This window comes from Pelophylax lessonae (genome assembly GCF_965119305.1).
Source record: "Pelophylax lessonae genome assembly, chromosome: 3".
NCBI classification, from domain to species: Eukaryota; Metazoa; Chordata; class Amphibia; order Anura; family Ranidae; genus Pelophylax; species Pelophylax lessonae.
Genome location: NC_138770.1, coordinates 550,894,636 through 550,920,287, shown reverse-complemented (window position 1 = coordinate 550,920,287; position 25,652 = coordinate 550,894,636). Strand labels below are relative to the sequence as shown.

Below are 25,652 nucleotides of genomic sequence, written 5' to 3'. Positions count from 1 at the left end.
AGGTGGCTTGTGGCAAACTTTAAACAACACTTTTTATGGATATCTTTAAGAAATGGCTTTCTTCTTGCCACTCTTCCATAAAGGCCAGATTTGTGCAGTATACGACAGATTGTTGTCCTATAGATAGAGTCTCCCACCTCAGCTGTAGATCTCTGCAGTTCATCCAGAATGATCATGGGCCTCTTGGCTGCATCTCTGATCAGTCTTCTCCTTGTATGAGCTGAAAGTTTAGAGGGACGGCCAGGTCTTCGTAGATTTGCAGTGGTCTGATACTCCTACCATTTCAATATTATCGTTTGCACAGTGCTCCTTGGGATTTTTAAAGCTTGGGAAATCTTTTTGTATCCAAATCCGGCTTTAAACTTCTCCACAACAGTATCTCGGACCTGCCTGGTGTGTTCCTTGTTCTTCATGATGCGCTCTGTGCTTTAAACGGGCCTTTGAGACTATCACAGTGCAGGTGCATTTATACGGAGACTTGATTACACACAGGTGGATTCTATTTATCATCATTAGTCATTTAGGTCAACATTGCATCATTCAGAGATCCTCACTGAACTTCTGGAGAGAGTTTGCTGCACTGAAAGTAAAGGGGCTGAATAATTTTGCACGCCCAATTTTTCAGTTTTTTACTTGTTAACAAAGTTTGAAATATCCAATAAATTTCGTTCCACTTCATGATTGTGTCCCACTTGTTCTTGATTCTTCACAAAAAATTACAGTTTTATATCTTTATGTTTGAAACCTGAAATGTGGCAAAATGTCGCAAAGTTCAAGGGGGCCAAATACTTTCGCAAGGCACTGTATATTTCAAGGATTTGCAGAAATAAAATTGTGGACTATTACCTGGTGATGTTTGGTAGAACATCACACTTGCATTCCACTCATTTCATGCTTTCTGTGAGTTAGGTGGGAGGGTTTGCATGCTACTGTGACATGAGGAGTGTTGGAATAAAAAACAAATCTGCCGAGAAAACAGTGAGAAATTCACATGAACAGGAAATAATTTTTCTGGGGGAATTCTTTACAGTATTTCCAAGCTTGTAGGAAAGGAAATTTTACATTTTAGATCAGTTTAAAAAGCTGTGTGCATATTGAAGTGTTTGATGATCTCTTAAAAGCTTAAATTACATTTAAACAAAATATGCACATATACTGAACAGTAAGCAAGTAGCCTTAATAGGACCGGTGCTGGGTACCCATGCTCACCAGTCAAAATGTGTCCATACTTTTTTTCTTTAAAACTTTATGGCAATATGTTTATGGATGGTTTGGCCATCAGTGTCAAATCCCAGCATTTTGGGACACCCAGAAGGCACAGATGCAGCATCCAGGCACCCTGCTAACAGCCTGTGAAAAGCCATGACAGGAGGAAATACGCAGCAACTGAATGCTATACCGAGTAGTAGTCCTATGCGGGGAATTCCTGTTTTTTGGTCATACTGTACATCCTTGAATGTATACTGATACTGCTTGGTACAGCATCCAGCCGCTGAGCATATTTCAGCCTGTCATAGATTTTGCCAGACTGCTGCCAGCAGGGCTAGACACTGCACCTCTGCCTTATGGGTGCCCAAAAATATCATGATTTGACGCTGACGGGCTACACCACTCATGTGCTTGAGAACCCTTTTGAGCTTTGAAACTTTAAACCTGTCATCTGCCCCTTTTGTTGTAGATCCTACTTTCCACTAAACTCTCCTGGCTGAAAGGAGGTTTTAGCAGTCAAAGCCCTGTAAAGTACCTGGTATCTTTTCCCCTTTCTATTGTGACTGAGTGTAAAGTGACAGGTTTAATTTAAAGGATCAGTCTGCCCAAAACTGACATTTCACTTTTTAGTAGATGACGATCTGAGTTTCTGGGACTGCACACCTGTTGTGGCCTTTGAGGAGTTCTGACTTTTCCTGTTAGATTTATCTGTATTTTATATGAATGGTAATTCAGTAGAAGGTACTGGTGCATGCCAAGGTTGGTGGAAACCCCCAAAATTCCTAGGTGGATAGAAGTAGAGTTCTAAACAGAATTTTGCCTGAGAAAGGACATATATGAAGCTAGGGGTTGAATCAACTCACTAGGCTCCACCTACAACTTCAGCCTTACTTTTAGGTTGACTGGCCTTTTATGTAGTTGGGGAATATCAATTGACAACTGCTTATTCCCAGTGTTTTAGTTACTAGATTTCTGGAATTTAACTTTAAACTGAGCCTAGGGCTTATAGCATTGCCCATGAAGGATTGAAGTGACAACACAAACTTCATTATTTATCTTAAAAAAGGAGGTCTGATATTAAAAAGTATTGTCATTTTGTGTATAGTGCATATAAATTTTACTTTCATGCAGAAATGCTAAATAATTGTATTGTACACCTCTAACTGTATGTATTTTTGTATTTCAGAAGAGATAAGCGGAGGCTCCTGCATTTTGCTCATTGCACTCTGCATTGTAACAGTGTTCCTCAGCATTGGTGGCACTGCCTTATACTGCACGTTTGCAGATATGGATTCCTCTGTTTGTAAAGATTTTGCAGCAAATGTGGACTTCTACTATACTCAGGCAGTACAGGGAATAGAAGAAATAAGGCATTGGCTGTTTGTCACATAGTTGACCGAACCTTGTCTGGAAAGATTTGTGGCTAAGGACTACCACTATAGCTTGCAAAAAAAAAAAACACGAACTTGGATTACAATCTAACCTGCCTAATGAACATTTCAATTGTATTTTAAATATTATAAAAGAAGAGTCTATGGCTGATTATTTTAAATGAATATAAAAATAGACTAAGCAAATATACTGGTGGGAAACCGGTACAGAGACATCCCACTAAAAATACCACCAGTCCACCTACTGTTTCTATAACCTGCGGCATTCAATTTTTTGGTCAACTTTGTTATTATTGGGTATTTTCATGCAAAGCCTTCTATGGCTAAGTTCTCCCACGTGGGGGATTTCTGTGTACAATTAAGTTTTGCGGCATTCAGCTTTTAATGCAATAAGACTGTGTGTTCTGTAAACCTGGACTCTTAACTTATATATTTTTAATGCTGTTTTTATTTGTGTGTTCTGTAATTTTAATTTCTTTTCAGCTGTGGTCGGAACACTGAAACAGAGTCTGCTTGTCATTAAGTAAACCATGAGATTTCTAAATGTGTCACTTTAATTTTAGAAACCTTGCACCCTCTTCCATATATGTTCTCTATTTTACTTTCTTACTGTTACTTTGCAGTATGACAACACTGAGGCTACAGAGGAAACGTCATAATGCTTGTTTATGTTGTAATTGAAAAAATCCCAGTACGGTTTTCTCAAATGTCAGATGAACTAAAAAAGTTAAAGGCTTACTCCACCAAATGCAAAACGAGTTGTACATGGATTAGTTCCCCTTTCATACTGATCCGGTGTCCGTGTCCCTCAGCATGGGTGCAATGCAGTCTACCTGTAATTTTTGGTGCGGGTTAGCTGCGCTTTGCCATAGACTTCTCTTGTGTCCCTTGCTTTTGGTGCGGTTTCAGAGAGAGCACCAAAACTCCTGCATGTAGGACTTTGTGTACTTTCAGAAAGCACGCCAAAGGAAATAATATAGGTCTTTGGCAAAGCGCAGCTAACTTGCACAAAAAACGCAGGTACACTGTATTGCACCCACATTGTGGAAGAATTGCGCTGGATCACCAGAACTGCCCTCTTTTTCTGCTGCTTACTATTTCCCATGGGGTTGACTTATACTTTTACTGTAATCTCTGGTTTGCTAGGCAGCCTGCAAATTTCCTTGAAATCCATGCCATGTTATTCAGCGAGGAAGGAAAAAGGATTAATTTATATAATGATGACATAAAGCTCTTTACAGAGAATACTGGATTCAGTGTGTGTCCAAGAAGAGGTTTACAGTCTAATATCCCTCACATAGTTGGAGATGAAAACTTCTAGGTATCGATTAGGACCACTTTTGCCATATTAAGCGTTTTAATTATTTGCAACATTGATTCAAAAAGGTGTTTAAACTGTCTATGATGCAAATCTCCAGCTACATTGCATTTTAAAACTGAATTTGTCAGACCAGACAATTATTTTAATGGCCTTCAGTAGTTTTGTTGCTCAACAAAGCTTGTTCTTGGTTAACAATAGTGGTACCCAATATGGTCCACCAATTTTGGCCTCTTTTCTTTAAAGTATATCTAAATGCAAAACTTTTTTCCAATTTATAGATGGAGTAAAGGAGGTTTAAAACTACTGTTTTTTATTTTTTTATTTGCCATCTTTGTCTCACTGGGGGGGGGGTTTCCCTTCCCTTCCCTTCACTTCACTTCGTGTCATGAAGACTTTGCAGGAAGTGAGAGGATATCTTCCCCATTAGATTTCCCCTCTGTTTCTGTTATGGTGGCAACTCAAAAATGTTGGTTTTGCCATCACTTTTATTTCCAGTGACATTGGTGATCAAGTTGGAGAGAACGAATCTCCCTAGTGGGAACATAGGCAACAATAAAAACCTGACCGTGGGTCTAACCCCTTACCACTCCAAATCTTAAAAAAATGCTACCTTTAGTTATACCTTAAGGTTCAACGTATTGTGAATTTAGACTGCAGCCATGGTACAGGTATTGTTGGAGACCTGCTGCCAGAGACAGTCAGGGGTTGGCGACATGTTACAGATCACTGCCATCACAACACCTGTACAGATAAGTGCTCCCACTCCCAGTACTGGTGTCTGGAAAAGGCCCACATAGATACCAGAGAACCACATGGGGCCTTTGGGCTGCAGTTTGGGCACCAGTCATCTAGATCATGCAAACAGAAAATGCATCGAAGATAGCAATGCTAAACCCCAAAGTTTCACTACTGTAAACTAAAGCTGCACAGTTCATCGTTAAAAAATCACGATATTGATTCCCCCCTCCCCCTCCCGTCACAATATTAATAATACTAACAACACCTCCTATATTAACACCCCCCCCCCCAAAAAAAAAAAAGGGGGGGGGGGAACAAACAACACACCTTCCATATACCTCGCTTTGTCATTCTCTTATGAAATCACTTTAAGGGTTGATTAATTATTTCCTGTTCCCTAACAACCATCAAGAAAATGTATTGAAAGAAAAGAATATTAACTTGTGTTTAGAATCCTACCTGAACAAATGTAATGTAAGTCCCTGTAGAGGAATAAATTCCTTCATATCCTAAACTAAATCTTATCAGGGGAATGAATTCAGTCTGTGGCCTCCTGATCATCTGTTGTGCACTCTGAATCTGTCCACAAGTGCCAGACCTTCTCAAATTTCCTAGGGCAACCTCGGGACAAATAAGTAGCTTTGTATAGGGGTACAACCTTATTGATTAAACACTTCCAGAAGGGCAGATTAGGGGCTGTGTCTGATTGCCATCAACTTGAGCACTGTCATCTTCCTGGCACAAAATAAGAGACCCAAGAGAGTACGCATTACCCTACTAACGGCCAGAGAGTCAACTAACCCCAGGAGGCAAACACCAACTTTTACAGGAGCTACTAATCTGAGGGCACTCCCAAAAGATATGGGTAAATTCAGCAGGGTCACTGGAGCATATCCAACAGCAAGAACAGGAATTGGGGTATATATATATGATGTAGTTGCCTCTGTATACATTTTACAGAATATCTGGGGGATGGGGAGAGACTAGAAGGAAGCCGAGATGAAAAGGTTGCAGCATCAGAGATGAGAGAGTAGGCAAATGGGGCAGGGCAGTCTAGGTCAGCATTTTGAAATCCATAATCTCTGGATTTGAAATTTTGAATGGAATCTCTAGACAGTGACTGAAGTGAAGGAGAACTTGTTATAAAATAGATGTATGGCCAAAGCTTTTTTGGCCATACTTTTCTTGTAGGTCACAGAAAGAAGTGCACTTTCTTTTGCTCTTCTGTGACCGAGTCGACTGACAGCGGGCTCTGGCTCTCAACTTGTGGCTAAAAGTCAAAGCCAGCCGTGCTCACCCCCTCTCCAGCCTAACAGTCACCACTCTCCTCTCCAAGCGGGCATGTGATCGCTCAGTTCTCAGTCTTAGAGCCAACATGGGACACTTCTGCGGCATTGAGGTATGTATTGTATGGTTTTTTTTTGTTTGTTTTTTTTTACCGCATGGATGTCCCATACACAACATTTCAAGGTACTGTAAGAGCCGGTTCACATTAGCGCGACTTGTCAGCCTGTCCATTGACCGCTACAGGACCCGTTCTAATAGGAGCGACACAAGTCGCTCTGACTTAGAAAAAGGGTCCTGTACTACTTCGGGGGGACCTCGGAGCCACTTGCATAGACTTCCATTATGTGAAGTCCCTGCAAGTCGCTCCGAAGTCGTGGTGCAATGTAATGCACAAGTCGCCCCCGAAGTAGTAAGGAGTCGTGTCGCCTCAGTGTGAACCGACTCTAATGCTTGGTAGGTAAAGGTAATTAGATGAACATCCATAGCTGGCCACATGTTCACTTTAACCTCTAGAGCAGCGTTTCTCAACTCCGGTCCTCAGGGCACACTAACAGGCCAGGTTTGCAAGAAAACTGAAATACATCACAGGTGATATAATTTGCTGCTCAGTGATTGCAGTACTCTAGTCTGCATCTCCCCAAGGTAATACTTAAAATTTGGCCTGTTAGTGTGCCCCGAGGACCGGAGTTGAGAAACACTGCTCTAGAGAAATTGGGTATGTGAATATCCCTAGAGGACAATCCTGATATGATAACAACCACCATCTCTGGCTTCAACAATCATCCCTCTTTCAAAGTATACATTCTGCATTCAAATGTTTGCTGGAACAACAGCTGAACTGTCTTCCCATGTTTGCATACCTTATTTATTGCATTGCAGCCACATAATTGACTGTCTGGCTATTTGCGTTCGGTGGCAGATGTTCCTAATAAAGTGGTGACTGAGTGTAAATAGATGCAAAGGTTAAAAGTGACCATACTTTGTCACCTAAGGCAAGTGTTATACCCTACACCCCCCCCCCCCTCCCTTTCTTTTTGTTCTTTCCCAACCTTTTGCATGCCCTTTCTTCTCATACAGCCTCAGGGTCATTATACATGTTACATTTTGACTGTACACTGTGTACATCAACTTTAGATATACCAAAATTATGCAATAGAAGGGCCTACCTAGTCTATTGAATCAATCAATATACATTCAGGCAGTGAAGTTGATGGTAGATCTAAAGATGATTGTACAACCTGTGGTTGCAGGACAGAAATTTGCACCATTTATGGCCTGCCTTACCCGCCTTCATGATGACTCCCCTACACCTCTTATCCTCCTACATGCCCCCTTCCCCCACACATCACCCTCCTCTGTGGCCCCCTTCCCAATATTCACCCTCCTTCTAAGTATCCCTCTTCTATTCATCCTCTTGCAGCACTGCCTGTATAAGAGGGAGCAATTTGAAGGTGTTTATTTAAATTGCTAATACATGAAACAAGATAAGACATGAAACAAGAAAACTGTGCATTGTGGGAACTAGAAAGCCTTAAACTATTTTTTTTTCCTGAAAAATCGTTGCTGGCAATAATTTCTCTGGACTTGGTTGTACTGGCTGGCCCAGTACATTTTCATGGATAAATATATTTATTTTGTCATTTTAAAGGATATGTGCATCTCTTTTGATGTGTTGAAGCATGAGAAAATGATCTGTTCGATTTAAAGAAATGTATGCGTTTTGTTTTTACTTTATTAAAGGGTTGTTGTGTCCATTTTGCTGTAAAATTTGAGACTGTTTTCAAATCTCCCATTTTGTTGGTTTCAGAAAAATGCTGAATTCTTTTAGTATTCTAAAACGGAAAATACATAATGTTGAATGTCTAACAGAATGGGAAAACATTTATTTAAAGTGACATGATAGTACTTTAAAATGAAAGCAATTATGGACAAAGATTTAGAAGAGAAATTATTTTAAAATGGTTATACTATATAAAGGAGAGAACTCTATATATCCCCTGTTCAGAAATCTGTAACATACCATTTATGCACAAATGACATTAGGTTGTCCTCACACAAATTTTGGTGTTCACTGGTCTTACCTTGTTCTGTTTTCTGATTGTTGTCTCCATGATCTGTGCATAAATGAATTTTCCCTCTCTGTAATTAAAGAAAGGATATTTTATGTGGTTGTTTTTCTGTCTTTTATTGCTTATCTTGTACCAATTATATTTAAGTTTATAATGTTTTGTCATTACAAGCTGGAACTCTTCATTCTAATACCTGCTTATATAGTGGGCCAGGAGTGCAGATGATAGACCATTTCAGATAATACTGGAAGCTTTTTCAGAGCCTACATGTCATTTCCAGCCTTCTTTGGCAAAATCCTATTTTTTTTATTACAACCATCAACAACAAGGGTTCTATAGAACCACCACTATTTCACTGATGAATATTTTGTCTGGTGTCCAGATTACAAGAGGACCATTGAAACGTTTATAACCGTGAAAAACAAATGTGGAGCCTAACTTCAGCTCTGCTTCTAGAATGATTTAAAGTTGTAAAAGCAAACATTTATTATATAGCAGCTTACCAATTCATAGATATAGTGGCTGTATTAGTTTTCTTTTTTTTAGGCCCCTTTCACACGGGAGAACTGATTGGTTCCGCCTGTCAGTTTTCTAGGCGGACCCGATTGGACCATCCATTGCCCTTTACAGGGTGGTGGATGTACACAGGCTGTCTGTTTACACCTGCCAACCTCTAATCAGATTCTATCTGCCAAAAACAGAAGGATGGGGGATCAAATGACAGTCAGATGTATATGGACAGGCGGTCTCACCACCCATAGAGGAGAGTGGGCTGTGTCAGCCTGCTTAGTAGGGGGCATCAGCGGAGATGACCCCGCCTAGCAGGTGGATCCACTGGTGAAGTTCGTCAGTGTGAAAGAACCCTTCAGCGTCCGTTCTTCTATTTTCACTTGGTGATTTGGCAGGCAAGTCTGTTGTTTTTCAAAAGTCTGTTGTTTTTTTAGCAGATGTATTTGCTACAGGGTTGAGACAAACCATTTACCACTGATGGGGTGCTTTTAAACAAAATAAATAAAACCTGTTGCTCTGTCATACAATGGATTACTCGCAATTCATAGATATTTTACATCTGTGCATAATAGATTGAAGACAAAAAAAAAAAAGTGCATACCATATCTCAAAGTGCAAATAAATAAATAAATAGAAAATCCCAATTGATAAAATCCAACTAAGCAATAATACTAAAAAAATGAAAATGGCTAATAAAGTCCAAATATATGTGCAAAGAAGATGACTTAAGTGATCTAGAAAGCTCTTCACCACAGTGAATGCCTCCAAATATTTTAAAGCTGCTTACCAGACCATTTAACCTCAAATCAGGAGATCTAGCTGAACTTTTAGGGACCAATCCCTTGATGGATGGATGATCTCCTCCTGTCCTGCTCAAAGCCTGGTGTAGGAATAGGTGGATGACTGGAGGGTTGAGCTCCAGCCAAAAGGATGGATGAATGCACGGTATGCCTCACTGGCTCCCCCACAATGTGGTGTCTGTGCCTCTATCCACATCCATTGCCATACCCACCGTCAATCCGTTAACTTGCAGCTTTAACAGAGACAACCTGTCTGTTCCCCCAGGTTCAAGCTTTTATTTAGTAAAACCATTATCCCGAAAGAAAAAAACCTGTTTGCTGTAACTGCTTATAAAGTATTAGATGGAGTTTGGCGGCAATTTATCAGTATATTTAAATCTGCTAGTATATTTACCACTCCCCTCCCCCCAGATTAATAATACTGCTGTACAAAAGCACCCCCTGTGCTCATTCATCCAGAGTGGAGGCACACAATACAAGAGGCTACTGGCCAGATCACCAGGTGAAAACAGAGGGTGAAAACTAATGCAGCCACCACATCTAAAACATTGCAATAATTGGTAAGCTTCAAAATATTACATTGTTGGTTACATCTTTTGCTATTCAGCACTGCACTATTTTAACTGGTAATTTCGCAATCATGCAATGCTGTACGGAAAATAAATTTATATAATTTTTTTTCCACACAAACAGAACCTTCTGTTGGTACTTGATTGCCACTGGGTTATTTTTTACAATATAAACAAAAATAGACTGAAAATTTAAAAACAAAATATGTATATATACAGTGCCTTGTGAAAGTATTCGGCCCCCTTGAACTTTGTGACCTTTTGCCACATTTCAGGCTTCAAACATAAAGATATAAAACTGTAATTTTTTGTGAAGAATCGACAACAAGTGCGACACAATCATGAAGTGGAACGAAATTTATTGGATATTTCAAACTTTAACAAATAAAAAACTGAAAAATTGGGCGTGCAAAATTATTTAGCCCCTTTACTTTTAGTGCAGCAAACTCTCTCCAGAAGTTCAGTGAGCATCTTTGAATGATCCAATGTTGACCTAAATGACTAATGATGATAAATAAAATCCACCTGTGTGTAATCAAGTCTCCGTATAAATGCACCTGCACTGTGATAGTCTGAGGTCCGTTTAAAGCGCAGAGAGCATCATGAAGAACAAGGAACACACCAGGCAGGTCCGAGATACTGTTGTGGAGAAGTTTACAGCCGGATTTGGAAACAAAACGATTTCCCAAGCTTTAAACATCCCAAGGAGCACTGTGCAAGCGATAATATTGAAATGGAAGGAGTATTAGACCACTGCAAATCTACGAAGACCTGGCCGTCCCTCTAAACTTTCAGCTCATACAAGGACAAGACTGATCAGAGATGCAGCCAAGAGGCCCATGATCACTCTGGATGAACTGCAGAGATCTACAGCTGAGGTGGGAGACTCTGTCCATAGGACAACAATCAGTCGTATACTGCAAAAATCTGGCCTTTATGGAAGAGTGGCAAGAAGAAAGCCATTTCTTAAAGATATCCATAAAAAGTGTCGTTTAAAGCTTGCCACAAGCCACCTGGGAGACACACCAAACGTGGAAGAAGGTGCTCTGGTCAGATGAAACCAAAATCAAACTTTTTGGCAACAATGCAAAACGTTATGTTTGGCGTAAAAGCAACATAGCTCATCACCCTGAACACACCATCCCCACTGTCAAACATGGTGGTGGCAGCATCATGGTTTGGGCCTGCTTTTCTTCAGCAGGGACAGGGAAGATGGTTAAAATTGATGGGAAGATGGATGGAGCCAAATACAGGACCATTCTGGAAGAAAACCTGATGGAGTCTGCAAAAGACCTGAGACTGGGACGGAGATTTGTCTTCCAACAAGACAATGATCCAAAACATAAAGCAAAATCTACAATGGAATGGTGGTTCACAAATAAACATATCCAGGTGTTAGAATGGCCAAGTCAAAGTCCAGACCTGAATCCAATCGAGAATCTGTGGAAAGAACTGAAAACTGCTGTTCACAAACGCTCTCCATCCAGCCTCGCTGAGCTCGAGCTGTTTTGCAAGGAGGAATGGGCAAAAATTTCAGTCTCTCGATGTGCAAAACTGATGGAGACATACCCCAAGCGACTTACAGCTGTAATCGCAGCAAAAGGTGGCGATACAAAGTATTAACTTAAGGGGGCTGAATAATTTTGCACGCCCAATTTTTCAGTTTTTTATTTGTTAAAAAAGTTTGAAATATCCAATAAATTTCATTCCACTTCATGTTTGTGTCCCACTTGTTTTATATCTTTGTTTGAAGCCTGAAATGTGGCAAAAGGTTGCAAAGTTCAAGGGGGCCGAATACTTTTGCAAGGCACTGTATGTACTGTATGTATATGTGTGTGTGTGTGTATATATATATATATATATATATATATATATATATATATATATATATATATATATATAAATTTTTTTTTTTTTCTACTTTGTTATAAAACACATCCAAAAAAATAAAATTTCTTAATAAATTTAAGCCAGAATGTATTCTGCTGCATGTCTTTGGTAAAAAAGAAAAAAATCCCAATAAGTGTATACTAATTGGTTTGTGTGAAAGTTATGGCGTCCACAAACTATAGTGTGTGTACTGTGTATGTATGTATGTGTGTGTGTATATATGTATATATATATATATATATATATATATACACACACACACTATCTCACAAAAGTGAATATACCCCTCACATTTTTGTAAATATTTTATTATAGCTTTTCTCCATATGACAACACTAAAGAAATGCCACTTTGCGACAATGTAAAGTAGTGAGTGTACAGCTTGCATAACATTTTAAATTTCCTGTCCCCTCAAAATAACTCAACACACAGCCATTAATGTCTAAACCGCTGGCAACAAAAGTGAATACACCCCTAGTAAAAATGTCCAAACTGGGCCCGATTTGCCATTTTCTCTCCCCAGTGTCATGTGACTCGTTAGTGTTACAAGGTCTCAGGTGTGAATAGGGAGCAGTTGTGATAAAATTGGTGTTATCACTCTCACATACTGGTCACTGGAAGTTCAACATGGCACCTCATGGCAAAGAAATCTGACTATCTGAAAAAAAGAATTGTTGCTCTACATAAACATGGCCTAGGGCCCTAGGCTATAAGAAGATTGCCAAGACCCTGAAAATGAGCTGCAGCACAGTGGCCAAGACCATACAGCAGTTTAACAGGACAGGTTCCACTCAGGCCTCGCCATGGTCGACCAAAGAAGTTGAGTGCACCTGTTCAGCATCATATCCAGAAATTGTCTCTGGGAAATAGACGTGTGAGTGCTGCCAGCATTGCTGCAGAGCTTCAAGGGGTGGGGGTCAGCCTGTCAGTTCTCAAACCATACACCGCACACTGCATCAAATTGGTCTACATGGCTGTCGTCCCAGAAGGAAGCCTCTTCTAAAGATGATGCACAAGAAAGCCCGAACCATGTCCTGTGGTCTGATGAGACCAAGATAAACTTGGTTCAGATGGTGTCAGAGTGTGGTGGAGCGTGTATGGTGGCAACCAGGTGAGGAATAAAAAAACAAGTGTATCTTGCCTACAGTCAAGCATGGTGGTGGCAGTGCCATGGTCCGGGGCTGCATGAGTCCTGCTGGCACTGGGGAGTTAGTTGATTGAGGGAACCATGAATGCCAACATGTACTGTGACATACTGAAGCAGAGCATGATCCCCTCCCTTCAGAGACTGGGCTGCAGGGCAGTATTCCAACATGATAACCCCAAACACACCTCCAAGATGACCACTGCCTTGCTGAGGGTAAAGTGATGACCTGGCCAAACATATCTCCAGACCTAAACCCTGTTGAGCATCTGTGGGGCATCCTCAAATCGAAGGTGGAGGAGCACAAGGTCTCTAACATCCACCAGCACCCTGATGTCCTCATGGAAGAGTGTAAGAGGACTCCAGTGGCAACCTGTGAAGCTCTGGTGAACTCCATGCCCACGAGGGTTAAGGCAGCGCTGGAAAAAAATGGTGGCCACACAAACTATTGACACTTTGGGCCCAATTTCGACATTTTCACTTAGGGGTGTACTCACTTTTGTTGCCAGCAGATTAGACATTAATGGCTGTGTGTTGAGCTATTTTGAGGGGACAGCAAATTTACACTGTTATACAAGCTGTATACTCACTACTTTATGTTGTAGCAAAGTGTAATTTCTTCAGTGTTGTCACATGAAAAGATATAATAAAATATTTACACAAATGTGAGGGGTGTACTCATTTTTGTGAGATACTGTATATATATATATATATATATATATATATATATATATATATATATATACATACATACATACTGGTCAAAAAAATTGAAGGAACACTTTTTAATCAGAGTACAGCATCAAGTCAATTAAACGCCTGGAATATTATTCTGGTCAGTTAAGTAGCAGAGGGGATTGTTAGTTTTAGCTGCTTTGATGTTCATTCAATCTGATCAATGAGACAACCCCCAAAACAGGAATGGTTTTAAAGGTGGAGGCCACTGATTTTTTTTTTCTTTACTCCTCTTTTATGACTTTTTTTCACTAGTTTTGCATTTGGCTAGGGTCAGTGTCACTACTGGTAGCATAAGGCGATACCTGGACCCTATAGAGTTTGCACAGGCAGTCCATCTGCTCCAGGATGGCACATCAATACGTGCCATTGTCAGAAGGTTTGCTGTGTCTCCCAGCACAGTCTCAAGAGCATGGAGGAGATTCCAGGAGATAGGTAGTTACACTAGGAGAGCTGGACAGGGCCGTAGAAGGTTCTTAACCCATCAGCAGGACCGGTATCTGCTTCTTTGTGCACAGAGGAACAGGATGAACACTGCCAGAGCCCTACAAAATGACCTCCAACAGGCTCCATGCTTTTCACAGATGAGAGCTGGTTTACCCTGTGCACATGTGACAGACGTGAAAGAGTCTGGAGAAGCCGTGGAGAACGTTATGCTGCCTGTAATATCGTTCAGCACGACTGGTTTGGTGGTGGCTAAGTGATGGTCTGGGGAGGCATTACCATTGACTGACGCACAGACCACTACAGGCTAGACAATGGCACCCTAACTGCCATTAGAAATCAGGATGAAATCCTTGGACCCATTGTCAAACCCTACGCTGATGCAGTGGGTCCTGGGTTCCTCCTGGTGCATGACAATGGCCGGCCTTATGTGGCGAGAGTATGCAGCCAGTTCCTGGAGAATGAAGGAATTGATGCTATTGAATGGCCCCCACACTCGCCTGACCTAAATTCAAATCCAATAGAACACCTCTGGGACATTATGTTTCAGTCCATCTGACACCGCCAGGTTGCACCTCAGTCTGTTCAGGATGTCAGTGATGCCCCAGTCCAGAGCTGGGAGGAAATACTCCAGGACACCATCTGTCATCTCAGGAGTATGCCCAAACGTCAGGTATGCATACAACCACGTGGGGGCCATACAAACTATTGAGTACCATTTTGAGTTGCTTCAATGAAATTTCAGCAAAATTGACTAGCCTGCTGCATCATTTTTTTCATTTTTTTCACTTTGATTTTTTGACATCTTTTCACTTTGATTTTTTGGGGTATCTTTGAGTTCAGCATTGATAATAAAAGTGGCATCCTTTCATGCCTAACACATTACCCAGTCCATATCAGTATAGATATCCAGCATGATATTTTTCCCTATTGAGATCTGATGTTTTCAAAGTGTCTCTTTAAATTTTTTGAGCAGTGTGTGTGTGTATATATATATATATATATATATATATATATATATATATATATATGAAAATTGATCAGTTCTGGCCTATCATTTCTTTAGGCACTTAAATGGCAGGACAGTACAAATGTGCCCCAAATGATCCCTTTTTGGAAAGTAGAGTCTGAGGCATTTAGTAAGAGGCATGGCAAGTTTTTTAAAGTTGTCAATCCCGTTACCCCGGCAGCTTTTCCTGGGGGCACCCGATGAAGAGGAGGGTCCACCAGAAGAAGAGGAATGGGGTTGCTCTGTGTGAAACCTCTTTAAAAAAAAAAACAGCTTTATAACCACTTTAAAGTGGTACTAAACCCACAACAGTAAAATCAGTCTGTATATGAAGTAAAGCATGCTTTTTAAACTCTCTGTGGAATATAAGGGGTTAATCCTCTGCATTGTGTAACAGTGATCCTGCCTTCTCCGATACTCCCCTTCTTCCACAGTCCCTAATCCATCTGCTGATAGCACAGAGTCTTGGGGCCACTCTGCACATTTTCAGTTTTGTGTGTATTACTAGAGAGTTGTGTTTTTTTTTTGTTTGTTTTTTTTTGGGGGGGGGGTTTGGGAGGGTGCATTTGATCGGCACAGGGCCAGTCAACTTTCTCAAGACGGAAGGTCAGGGGGCCAGCAGCCTCATAGGACAGCTAGAGGAGAATGAAAACTCCTCCTACAAGCTTTATCCAGTGCTTGGCTGGATACTGATAGAAGTCACAAGACTGCTATATACCGCTGATGAGAAAAGGTATTTAGCAGTTTATATTTACTAAATTAATTGCATTTCTAGGTTCTGTGTGCTGTGAGAGACCAGATATAGTGAATACAGGGTCCTGGGTTTAGTAACACTTTAAGGGTTTTATTTTTTGTTTTTTTACACCTAAGTGGGCATGTGTTATATTTTGGTTTGAGAACTCCAAAAATGTCTTTTATCATTCCTTTAGCCTTCTTGCACACAGGGCATGCACCACTAAAGTCCACATACTCAGCTAGGAATCTGCTGATCCCCCTCGAGCAGGCAGATGACTGGTTCGTGTCCCCTCTGCTTGTGCAGAGTGTACACAGATACAGCCCGCTCTCCTCTGTGGGCGGTCAGATATAAATGAACCACCTGTCCATTTACATTCGACTGTCATCCGATGCTATCCACCGGATGGATGGGGAATGGATCCACATCTGTCTGTTTTTAGCAGATGGGATCGGATGCTGACGGGCGTCAATGTGCACATGTTCATTGATACCCCCTCAAAAACTGACAGGTGGACATGATCGGTCCAGCTGTGTGACAGGACCCTTAAAAAGGCCACAACCAAAATAGTGGGGAAACATATCTGCCTTTCAGGACCGATCCCTGACGTAGACTGCACAGAATAAAATACTCTTCTTGTGGCTACCGGAAGCCACAGTTGCATTGTATTTTTATATTAAAAAAGAATAGCGCGCAAATGCAAAAGAAATAACTACCAAATCTGAAGACAGTCCATAAATAAAAATGGGGGTTTGGTCCCACCATATGGCCATATCGTGCTCAAGCCCACTACTGCGTCAAAGTACCCCATTATCAGTGGGTCCTACACTATCCATGAAAAAGAGATGAATCCAGCCTAACCCTTGGAGATAATACTCCTTGCTGGGAAGGATGTGCAAATGCACTACAGGGGACTCCTCCTATATCCACTTGATGGTGGACACTGATTGAGTACAGGTGTGTGGGGGGGGTGGGGAGGGTTGCTCAACCTCGATAGTCTGGTCAGACCGAATACATAATAAACAGGCAAAAAATTTGGGGGAGCATACCCATGTATTTCTAAAGCTGCTGCAGCTATGAACCAAAAGACATGTATATTAAAAAAGAATAGCGCGCAAATGCAAAAGAAATAACTACCAAATCTGAAGACAATCCATAAATAAAAATGGGGGTTTGGTCCCACCATATGGCCATATCGTGCTCAAGCCCACTACTGCGTCAAAGTACCCCATTATCAGTGGGTCCTACACTATCCATGAAAAAGAGATGAATCCAGCCTAACCCTTGGAGATAATACTCCTTGCTGGGAAGGATGTGCAAATGCACTACAGGGGACTCCTCCTATATCCACTTGATGGTGGACACTGATTGAGTACAGGTGTGTGGGGGGGTGGGGAGGGTTGCTCAACCTCGATAGTCTGGTCAGACCGAATACATAATAAACAGGCAAAAAATTTGGGGGAGCATACCCATGTATTTCTAAAGCTGCTGCAGCTATGAACCAAAAGACATGTATATTAAAAAAGAATAGCGCGCAAATGCAAAAGAAATAACTACCAAATCTGAAGACAATCCATAAATAAAAATGGGGGTTTGGTCCCACCATATGGCCATATCGTGCTCAAGCCCACTACTGCGTCAAAGTACCCCATTACAAATTTTTTGCCTGTTTATTATGTATTCGGTCTGACCAGACTATCGAGGTTGAGCAACCCTCCCCACCCCCCCCACACACCTGTACTCAATCAGTGTCCACCATCAAGTGGATATAGGAGGAGTCCCCTGTAGTGCATTTGCACATCCTTCCCAGCAAGGAGTATTATCTCCAAGGGTTAGGCTGGATTCATCTCTTTTTCATGGATAGTGTAGGACCCACTGATAATGGGGTACTTTGACGCAGTAGTGGGCTTGAGCACGATATGGCCATATGGTGGGACCAAACCCCCATTTTTATTTATGGATTGTCTTCAGATTTGGTAGTTATTTCTTTTGCATTTGCGCGCTATTCTTTTTTAATATACATGTCTTTTGGTTCATAGCTGCAGCAGCTTTAGAAATACATGGGTATGCTCCCCCAAATTTTTTGCCTGTTTATTATGTATTCGGTCTGACCAGACTATCGAGGTTGAGCAACCCTCCCCACCCCCCCACACACCTGTACTCAATCAGTGTCCACCATCAAGTGGATATAGGAGGAGTCCCCTGTAGTGCATTTGCACATCCTTCCCAGCAAGGAGTATTATCTCCAAGGGTTAGGCTGGATTCATCTCTTTTTCATGGATAGTGTAGGACCCACTGATAATGGGGTACTTTGACGCAGTAGTGGGCTTGAGCACGATATGGCCATATGGTGGGACCAAACCCCCATTTTTATTTATGGACTGTCTTCAGATTTGGTAGTTATTTCTTTTGCATTTGCGCGCTATTCTTTTTTAATATACATGTCTTTTGGTTCATAGCTGCAGCAGCTTTAGAAATACATGGGTATGCTCCCCCAAATTTTTTGCCTGTTTATTATGTATTCGGTCTGACCAGACTATCGAGGTTGAGCAACCCCCTCCCCACCCCCCCACACACCTGTACTCAATCAGTGTCCACCATCAAGTGGATATAGCAGGAGTCCCCTGTAGTGCATTTGCACATCCTTCCCAGCAAGGAGTATTATCTCCAAGGGTTAGGCTGGATTCATCTCTTTTTCATGGATAGTGTAGGACCCACTGATAATGGGGTACTTTGATGCAGTAGTGGGCTTGAGCACGATATGGCCATATGGTGGGACCAAACCCCCATTTTTATTTATGGATTGTCTTCAGATTTGGTAGTTATTTCTTTTGCATTTGCGCGCTATTCTTTTTTAATATACATGTCTTTTGGTTCATAGCTGCAGCAGCTTTAGAAATACATGGGTATGCTCCCCCAAATTTTTTGCCTGTTTATTATGCATTGTATTTTTGCCTGTAGGGCCACATTACAATACAAAGCACTGCACCCCCGCTATGCTTGAATAAATGAGAGCACCTGCATTTTGTATACGGGTGAGTTATTCAAACCTAAAATGTTACATTTTAAAACACATGCCCAAGTGCCTGTATTTATGCGCGCATAGTCGGGCACATCGTTTTTTGTTACGTAGAGGTATGGACAAAAATTCACTGGGAGCCATGACCCCAAGCATATTTTACATATTTCAGGCCATACACCTGATGTAAGGCTGTGTGCAAGAGACCTTATCTATTTTTCAGTGCACAGAAAACAATCATTGGGTATTGATTAACTCATGTTACATGATGGAAACTTCTCATATGAGCTAACATAAGCATACACGTTCACAAGTTCAGTTAGACACAGTAATATTTTAGAAATACATGTCTAAACAACAAAAATACATGTCTAAAGAACAAATTCTTCCCTAATAAAAAGAACTTGGACTCAAAGAAATCGACTAATGACATCAGTAATGTTAAATAGAAAGAGGATTCTTCGCTGTCAGTTGAAACCCTTATCAGATTTTTTTTTTTTTGTAATGTCTGTGTCTAATCGGTGAGATTTTCCTTCAGTTCCTATACCAGAAACACAGCAGTAAGTCTTAGGAGATCTCTCCAAAAGCAAGAAAATATACCCTTTAGGCAGTGGACAAGAGAATGAGTTTTCCCTCACCTTTTGATCCTGTGACAACTAATGAATTTCCATTTTTCTATCAATTTCTGTATTAGAGATGATGGGCCCCGGGTACAATTAAAATCAGATAGGCTTCCGTTCATCGACGGACACAGCGCTCCATAAATTATTACTACTGGTTTATATTGCCTCTTCCAGGAGTAGGACTAGGTAGAACAAAAAACACCTGGCTACACCCATGGGCCATCCTCAGCTGGTGTATAACACCCCTCTCTGCTCTAGGTATATAAAACCCCTCTCTGCTCTAGGTAATCAGTTTTAATCTGTCTAGTCAGCAGTAAGGACCTAGGCTCCCAGCCGGGATCTCTGGTCCTTACATCTTTTTTGTTTTTTTCTCTTGGGAGATCTACAATCAACTGCGACGGGCTGGATAATCTAGATCCAGTGGTCCCCCCAGCCCAGACAGCGAGCGCGTGCAGACTGCAGCTATGCGCTGGGTGGGCCACAACATAGCCTTACAGACAGAGGCTGGACCGCGAGTTAAACATCTCGCAGGTTCGCATAGGACTGGGCACTGGTTTAAATCGCAGCGGTCCCTTGGTCGACAGCTCCCCTACTTTGGTGGGGAGGATTCTGTCTGGAGTGTTACCCACACAATGGAATGGTAAGTACAGTCCCCTCTCTCCCCTTTTGGCATTTTATTGGGGTGGACGAGGGTAACCTCTAGGGACGGTCTGACCTGCTTGCAGGTTCCCTCCTCCCACCTTTAAATCCCTCAGTGAGCTAGGCTTCCACCACTCCCTTTCCCCCCTATCTGGACCTGGAGTCTGGTGGGGGTCCCAGGGCATAGGATGCAGCGGAGACCCCGTGGGGTCTCCCCCGCTATCCCCACTCTGTAAGGGTCCTGGGATAGTGTATGTTTTGCCCTTGTAGTCTGGAGGGGTCCCAGTGTAGGAGACCCCTAGGTGCATGCCCAACTGCATGCAGTGTGGGTATAGTTCAGGGGGGGGTCCGAGTTCAGAGACCGGTGCAGAGTGCGCGTGTGTCCTGTCATCAGGAGGAGGGTGGGGTCCCCTGCACAGAGTGCAGCAGTTTCCTCTTCCTGTGCCTGGGACATATGAACAGGGCAATGCTTTGTCTGAATTCTCTGCGCTCCTCTGATAGGTAGAGTGAGTCCTTGGGGATCCCTGTTATCTCTCTCTCTCTCTGGTGATGGGTACGCTGAGCCTTGGGGGGATCCTTTAGTGGTGCCAAAAGATTGTTTTTGTACTTAAATGTCTTCCTTTCCTTATGGAGCCTCAGGGTCACATCTCCCCCACTGACCCCCTCATGGAGGTGGCAGGTCCCTCGGAAACCCCAGCTTCCCATGGTTGCACTGACGGTGGTCCTGCAGTCCTTAGTGTCCCAGGTAGAAGTGGTGTGTGGGCAAAGGCCCAGGAGGAAGTGTCCCCCGCCTTTCCCTGCTCAGTCTGTCTCATCTGATTCTGAGCCTTAAGCAGCCGTGGACGTAGCCCATCCAGGGGGGCTTCTTATCACACCCCCAGATCCATCCGATAGTGAGGATGATTCCTCCATGGTCGCAGCAGTGAATTAAAAAGTAGACGCACTTATCACTGCAGTGCGTGAGACTTTAAAAATGGAGGATGCAGCTGATGTAGCCACTGACGTGGCTGTGTCTTTTGGTACTCATAAGTCACCTCGTACATCAAAGGTGTTTCCTTATGTGCCTTATTTTGACAGGTTCTCCTTTAAGGAACGGGAACAACCAAAACTACCCTTTGTGGTCCCCAAACGTTTTGCTGTACGTTACCCTTTTGAGGAGTCACTTTAAAAAAGTGGACTAGTCCACTAGTGGTGGACCCTCCTGTTTCTGTTTCCAGGTTGAACAAAGCTACCATGATCCCAGTAGAGGAATCCCCGTCCTTTAAAAACCCGGCTGACAGGAAAGCAGGGGCTGTGGCATGCGGCATGTTTACTATGGCTGGTTCGACATTGCAGCCAGTCTTTGCCTCAGCCCTGGTGTCTCAGACCCTAACTGAATGGGCCAAGCTTTTGCTCCAGGGCCTGGGGGGGATGAGCAGGTCCCCGCTGCTTATGTTGATTTAGCGGACCAGTTGGTCCATGGGCTGCAGTTTATTTGTGATGCAGCTTTGGATACTCCTGTGCTGTTCAAAACTTTCTGTTTCAGAGGTGGTGATTAGGCATGTGCTGTGGCTTAAGAATTGGTCCACAGACCAAGCCTCTAAGAAAACTCTCATTGATCTGCCCTTTCATTGCCTGTTTGGGGCTACCCTGGATGACCTCATTAAGGGTATTCTCACGGGGGGGGGGAAGAGTACCTTCCTGCTATAGTCTTGGAAAGGGAAGGAGAATTGTCGCAGACAGGGGCCCTCCTTTTCAGCACAGAAAATTATTTTGTACTTCTGGGACAGAGAATTAGGAAAATAGATCTTTCAAATTTTCCCCGGGAGGTTCCAAGCATCCTTGGTCTAGTAAGCCTAGAGCTAGCTTCTCCAGACCTGCAGACAGGTTCCCTTCAGCATGAAGGTCTTCTCTCAACCATTAATGGGGTGGGGGGGACTTCTTCACTGGTTTCCGGCCTCGTGGACCTCCTTCATGAGCATCAAGGGGATCCACAAATTATTATTTTGGGGGTACCTAGAAAGGGGGACAAAGCTTGTCCTTTTCAGGTTTTTTAGGTTCTGAGTCTCCTTGTGCGGATTTCATTCCTGCAAAGGTTTAGGTGATGTCTGAACTACCTAAGGTCCCCCCTATCCCTGTCCAGGGAATTGATTTACCTAGGTCTGATTCTAATTCTGACCAGGGTGGTCCTTCCTCTGGACAAACTTCAGGAACCACAGACCGTGATTCACCAGATGCTGTCACGCAGATAGTTCTCTCTCCCATTTTGCATATACTGTAGGTTCTGGGTCTGGTTGTATCCACCTTCAAGACAGTTCTAATTGCACAGTCCTACATGCAGCTTTTTTAGCAGGTTCGGCTTCACAGGGAATACCGAGGTTCGTGGCAAGATCACGGGTTCCTCTGGCAGACGCCACAGGTGTCCAAGGGCCACGGTAAGTCCAGTATCATCCTCGGCTCAGGTTTCTTCCACAATTCCTGCGAGGAATCAAGGGCGAGGATCTTCCAATCAGTCTGGTGGCCATAAACATCCATTGGTGGCTTCCTCTCAGAGAAGCCAGTTGTCCCAAGGGCTGATCTAACATCCTGCTTTACTGTTGCTGGTTTTAATGGCTTAGCTATTGAAAGCCAGGTACTGAGGTATAGTGGTCTGTCTGAATCAGTGATCCCTACTATGGTGAAGGCAAGGAAGTTGTCTTCCAGCAAGATGTACCATCATACGTGGAAAGCATACATTTCTTGGTGTGAGTCAATTGGAGCTCATCCTCGATCCTTTTCTGTGGCTCTGATCTTAACCTTTTCTCAACAGGGCGTTGATCGGAAGTTGGCCTTGAGTACCATCAAGGGTCAGATGTCTTCCCTGGCAATCCTTTTTTAGCGACCCCTAGCCACACACTCTTTAGTTCGTACCTTCATTTAGGGGGTTCGACATGTGGCTCCACCTGTACGGTATCTTTTGCCGCAATGGGATTTAAATTTAGTACTTTCGGTTCTCCAGAAACCTCTGTTTGAGAATGTTCGGGAGATACCTACGTTATCCCAGAAGGTGACATTCTTGGTGGCTATTACCTCGGCCCGCAGGGTATCGGAATTGGTGGCATTATCCTGTTGTAGTCCCTGATTAGTGGTCTATAGGTATAAAGTGATTCTACGTCCCTGTCCATTATTCCTTCCTAAAGTTGTCTCTGACTTCCATGTGAATGAGGACATTGTGATGCCTTCCTTGTGTCCCAAGCTGGCTCATCCAAGGGAATTTGCTTTGCATACATTTCATGTGGTTCATGCGATTCGGGTGTATCTGGCAGCTACTGAGTCCTTTCAGAGGTCAGACTCACTTTTTATGGTTACGGACGGGCCAGGGAAAGGGCTTACCGCTTCTTTGGCTACCTTCTCCAGATGGATCAGGCAGACGGTGACTCAGGCCTATTCCATTAAAGGTCAGGTTTTCAGGGGGATCACCTGTCTGGCGCTGCCCTGGATGACGTTATATAAGGGGCTCCCGGGGGGAAGAGTGCTTTTCTTCCACAGGCTAACAAGGGTAAGGGCCTACGACGTAGACGGGGTTCCTCCCTTTTGGCTCACAAACAGTTTCTTGTCCCTCGGGGACAGTCGATGCTGCAAAGTCCTTCAAGACTTCCTCGGGGGGTTCCAAACAACCCTGGTCTGGCAAACACGAGATCTGTGTATTTCCGGACCTGCGGGCAAGGCCTACTTGGCCTGAAGGTGCGCCCTCACCCATCTAGGGGGCGGGGGGGCGTCCTTGCCGATTCTCAGACCTGTGGCTGGCCCGGATCCCAGGCAGCTGGGTTCAGGAGGTCATGCGGTCCAGTTGCAAGATCGAGTTTCGATCCATTTTTTTTTTTTTCGGTAAGGGTTTCCCTTCTAATGTAGGGCTGTCCCCGGATCACTTGCAGGCGCTCTGTGGGGCAGTTCAGGCTCTGGTTCAACCAGCTGGCCCTACTGGCCCTTTGGATAGTTCCGTGCGGATCAAAAAATCAAGTTGGTGCTTCCCTACATCAGGGGGATTCCTGGCCTCCATAGACATCAAAGATGCCTACCCTCACATCCCATTATGTTCGGGACACCTACGGGTTCTCTGCTTTTTTCCGTGGGGAAGGATACTAAGATCTTCACAAAGGTGTTGGCTCTGGTCCTGGCGCTGTTGTGGCAGTGGAGCGCATCGGTCCTGGTTTCCTGGCTTCTCCGTTTGGTGTCTCCTACTGTCAACGGAGTTGGAAGTCCCTATGGGAACCCTGGAGGAGTTCAGGTGGGTTCTGACTTCTTCTGAAATCCTCTCTGCTCCCTTTCATGGGACTGGACTGTCTTGGCCTGACCTTGGACTCTTCCTCAGTCAGGGTGTTTCTCCCTCGGGGGAAGAACCTCTTCGAACTTCAGACTGCGGTTCGGCTGTTGCTGTCCCGCATATGGTTGTGCCTTCGGGCCTGCATGCGAGTTCCCTTGCACTCAATCCCTCTTGGGGTTTTCTCAGACAGCAATCCCTTTTGAATGGGACTAGAATCCAAACTCTCTGGATTTATGGACTTACCAGGGATTCTTGTTCTGGAATCCTTCCTCCAGAATCCTTCCTCCCCATTTTACTGAACAATTGTCACTGCAGATGGAAGTCTGTCCGGGTGGGGTGGAGTCCTGGGCAGGTTCTCTGCTTTGGGAGTATGGTCCCCGGAGGATTCAGGTTAACGATTGCTGTCCTGGAGCTAAGAGCGATCCGGCTTTGCCTAGTTCACTGGATCGGGCACCTGCAGCTGTCCGGTGCACGTTCAATCGACTACGCCTTGACCGTATATTATGTCATCCACCAAGGGGGCACCAAGGGTGTCCTTGCGGTCTTGGAAGTGACAATTCTTCGTTGGGCAGAGTGCCTTGTTCCAGCTCTCTGGTGGCACCATGGTTTCTGTCATGGGCGAGGACATTCGCTAAATTCATCATGCCCGATTCTGAGAAGTTTTGCATGGTCACCTGCGCAAGGCTGACGCCGGCATGGTCGTGTGAGGGTGCTCACGGATGGGCCATGGTCAGTATCAGCTGCTGTCTGCCTTTCCTCCTCTCAAGTTGCTGCCAAGAATTCTTTGCAGGATCGAGGCGGAAGGGATTCTGGTCTTTCTAGTGGCTCCGGACTGGCCTCACCGAGCTTGGTACGCCGACCTGGTCAGGCTAGCCACAGACACTCCTTGGAGGACTCCTCTCAAGGAGGGTTTATGTAACGCTCCTGCGTTTTTATTATAGGCTGGATTTGCAGCTGCAAAATCTCCACTCAGTAGTCATGTAGAGATGTGTTGAATACCAGATCCAACTCTCCAGGACTCATCACCGTGGGCCTGTCAGCTTCAACATACAGATATATACACACTCAATGAGATGTTCCTGGAGTGATAGTATGTATATGATAGTATGAAGGTGATGTGCTGAAGGGACAGGTGTGAACAGTGACAAGGATGGTAATCACTTGATAGGTTTTGTATAGGAGAGTTCAAGATGGTATTTAGGAATGCAGATAGGTTAGTATCGAGTATGCTAACAGGTGG

General features: G+C 43.4%; 1 protein-coding gene across 2 annotated transcripts in view; it reads left to right on the top strand.

The window, feature by feature from the left end:
* CNST (consortin, connexin sorting protein) overlaps window positions 1–3,430 on the top strand; it is a 209,602-nt gene extending 206,172 nt beyond the window's left edge. For both annotated transcript variants that reach the window (XM_082249748.1, XM_082249747.1), the window contains exon 11: window positions 2,396–3,430. In XM_082249748.1, coding sequence (XP_082105874.1) covers window positions 2,396–2,601 — 206 coding nt within the window. In that variant the 3' untranslated portion in view covers window positions 2,602–3,430. The remainder of the gene's footprint in view (window positions 1–2,395) is intronic.
* The last annotated feature ends 22,222 nt before the right edge of the window (window positions 3,431–25,652 follow it).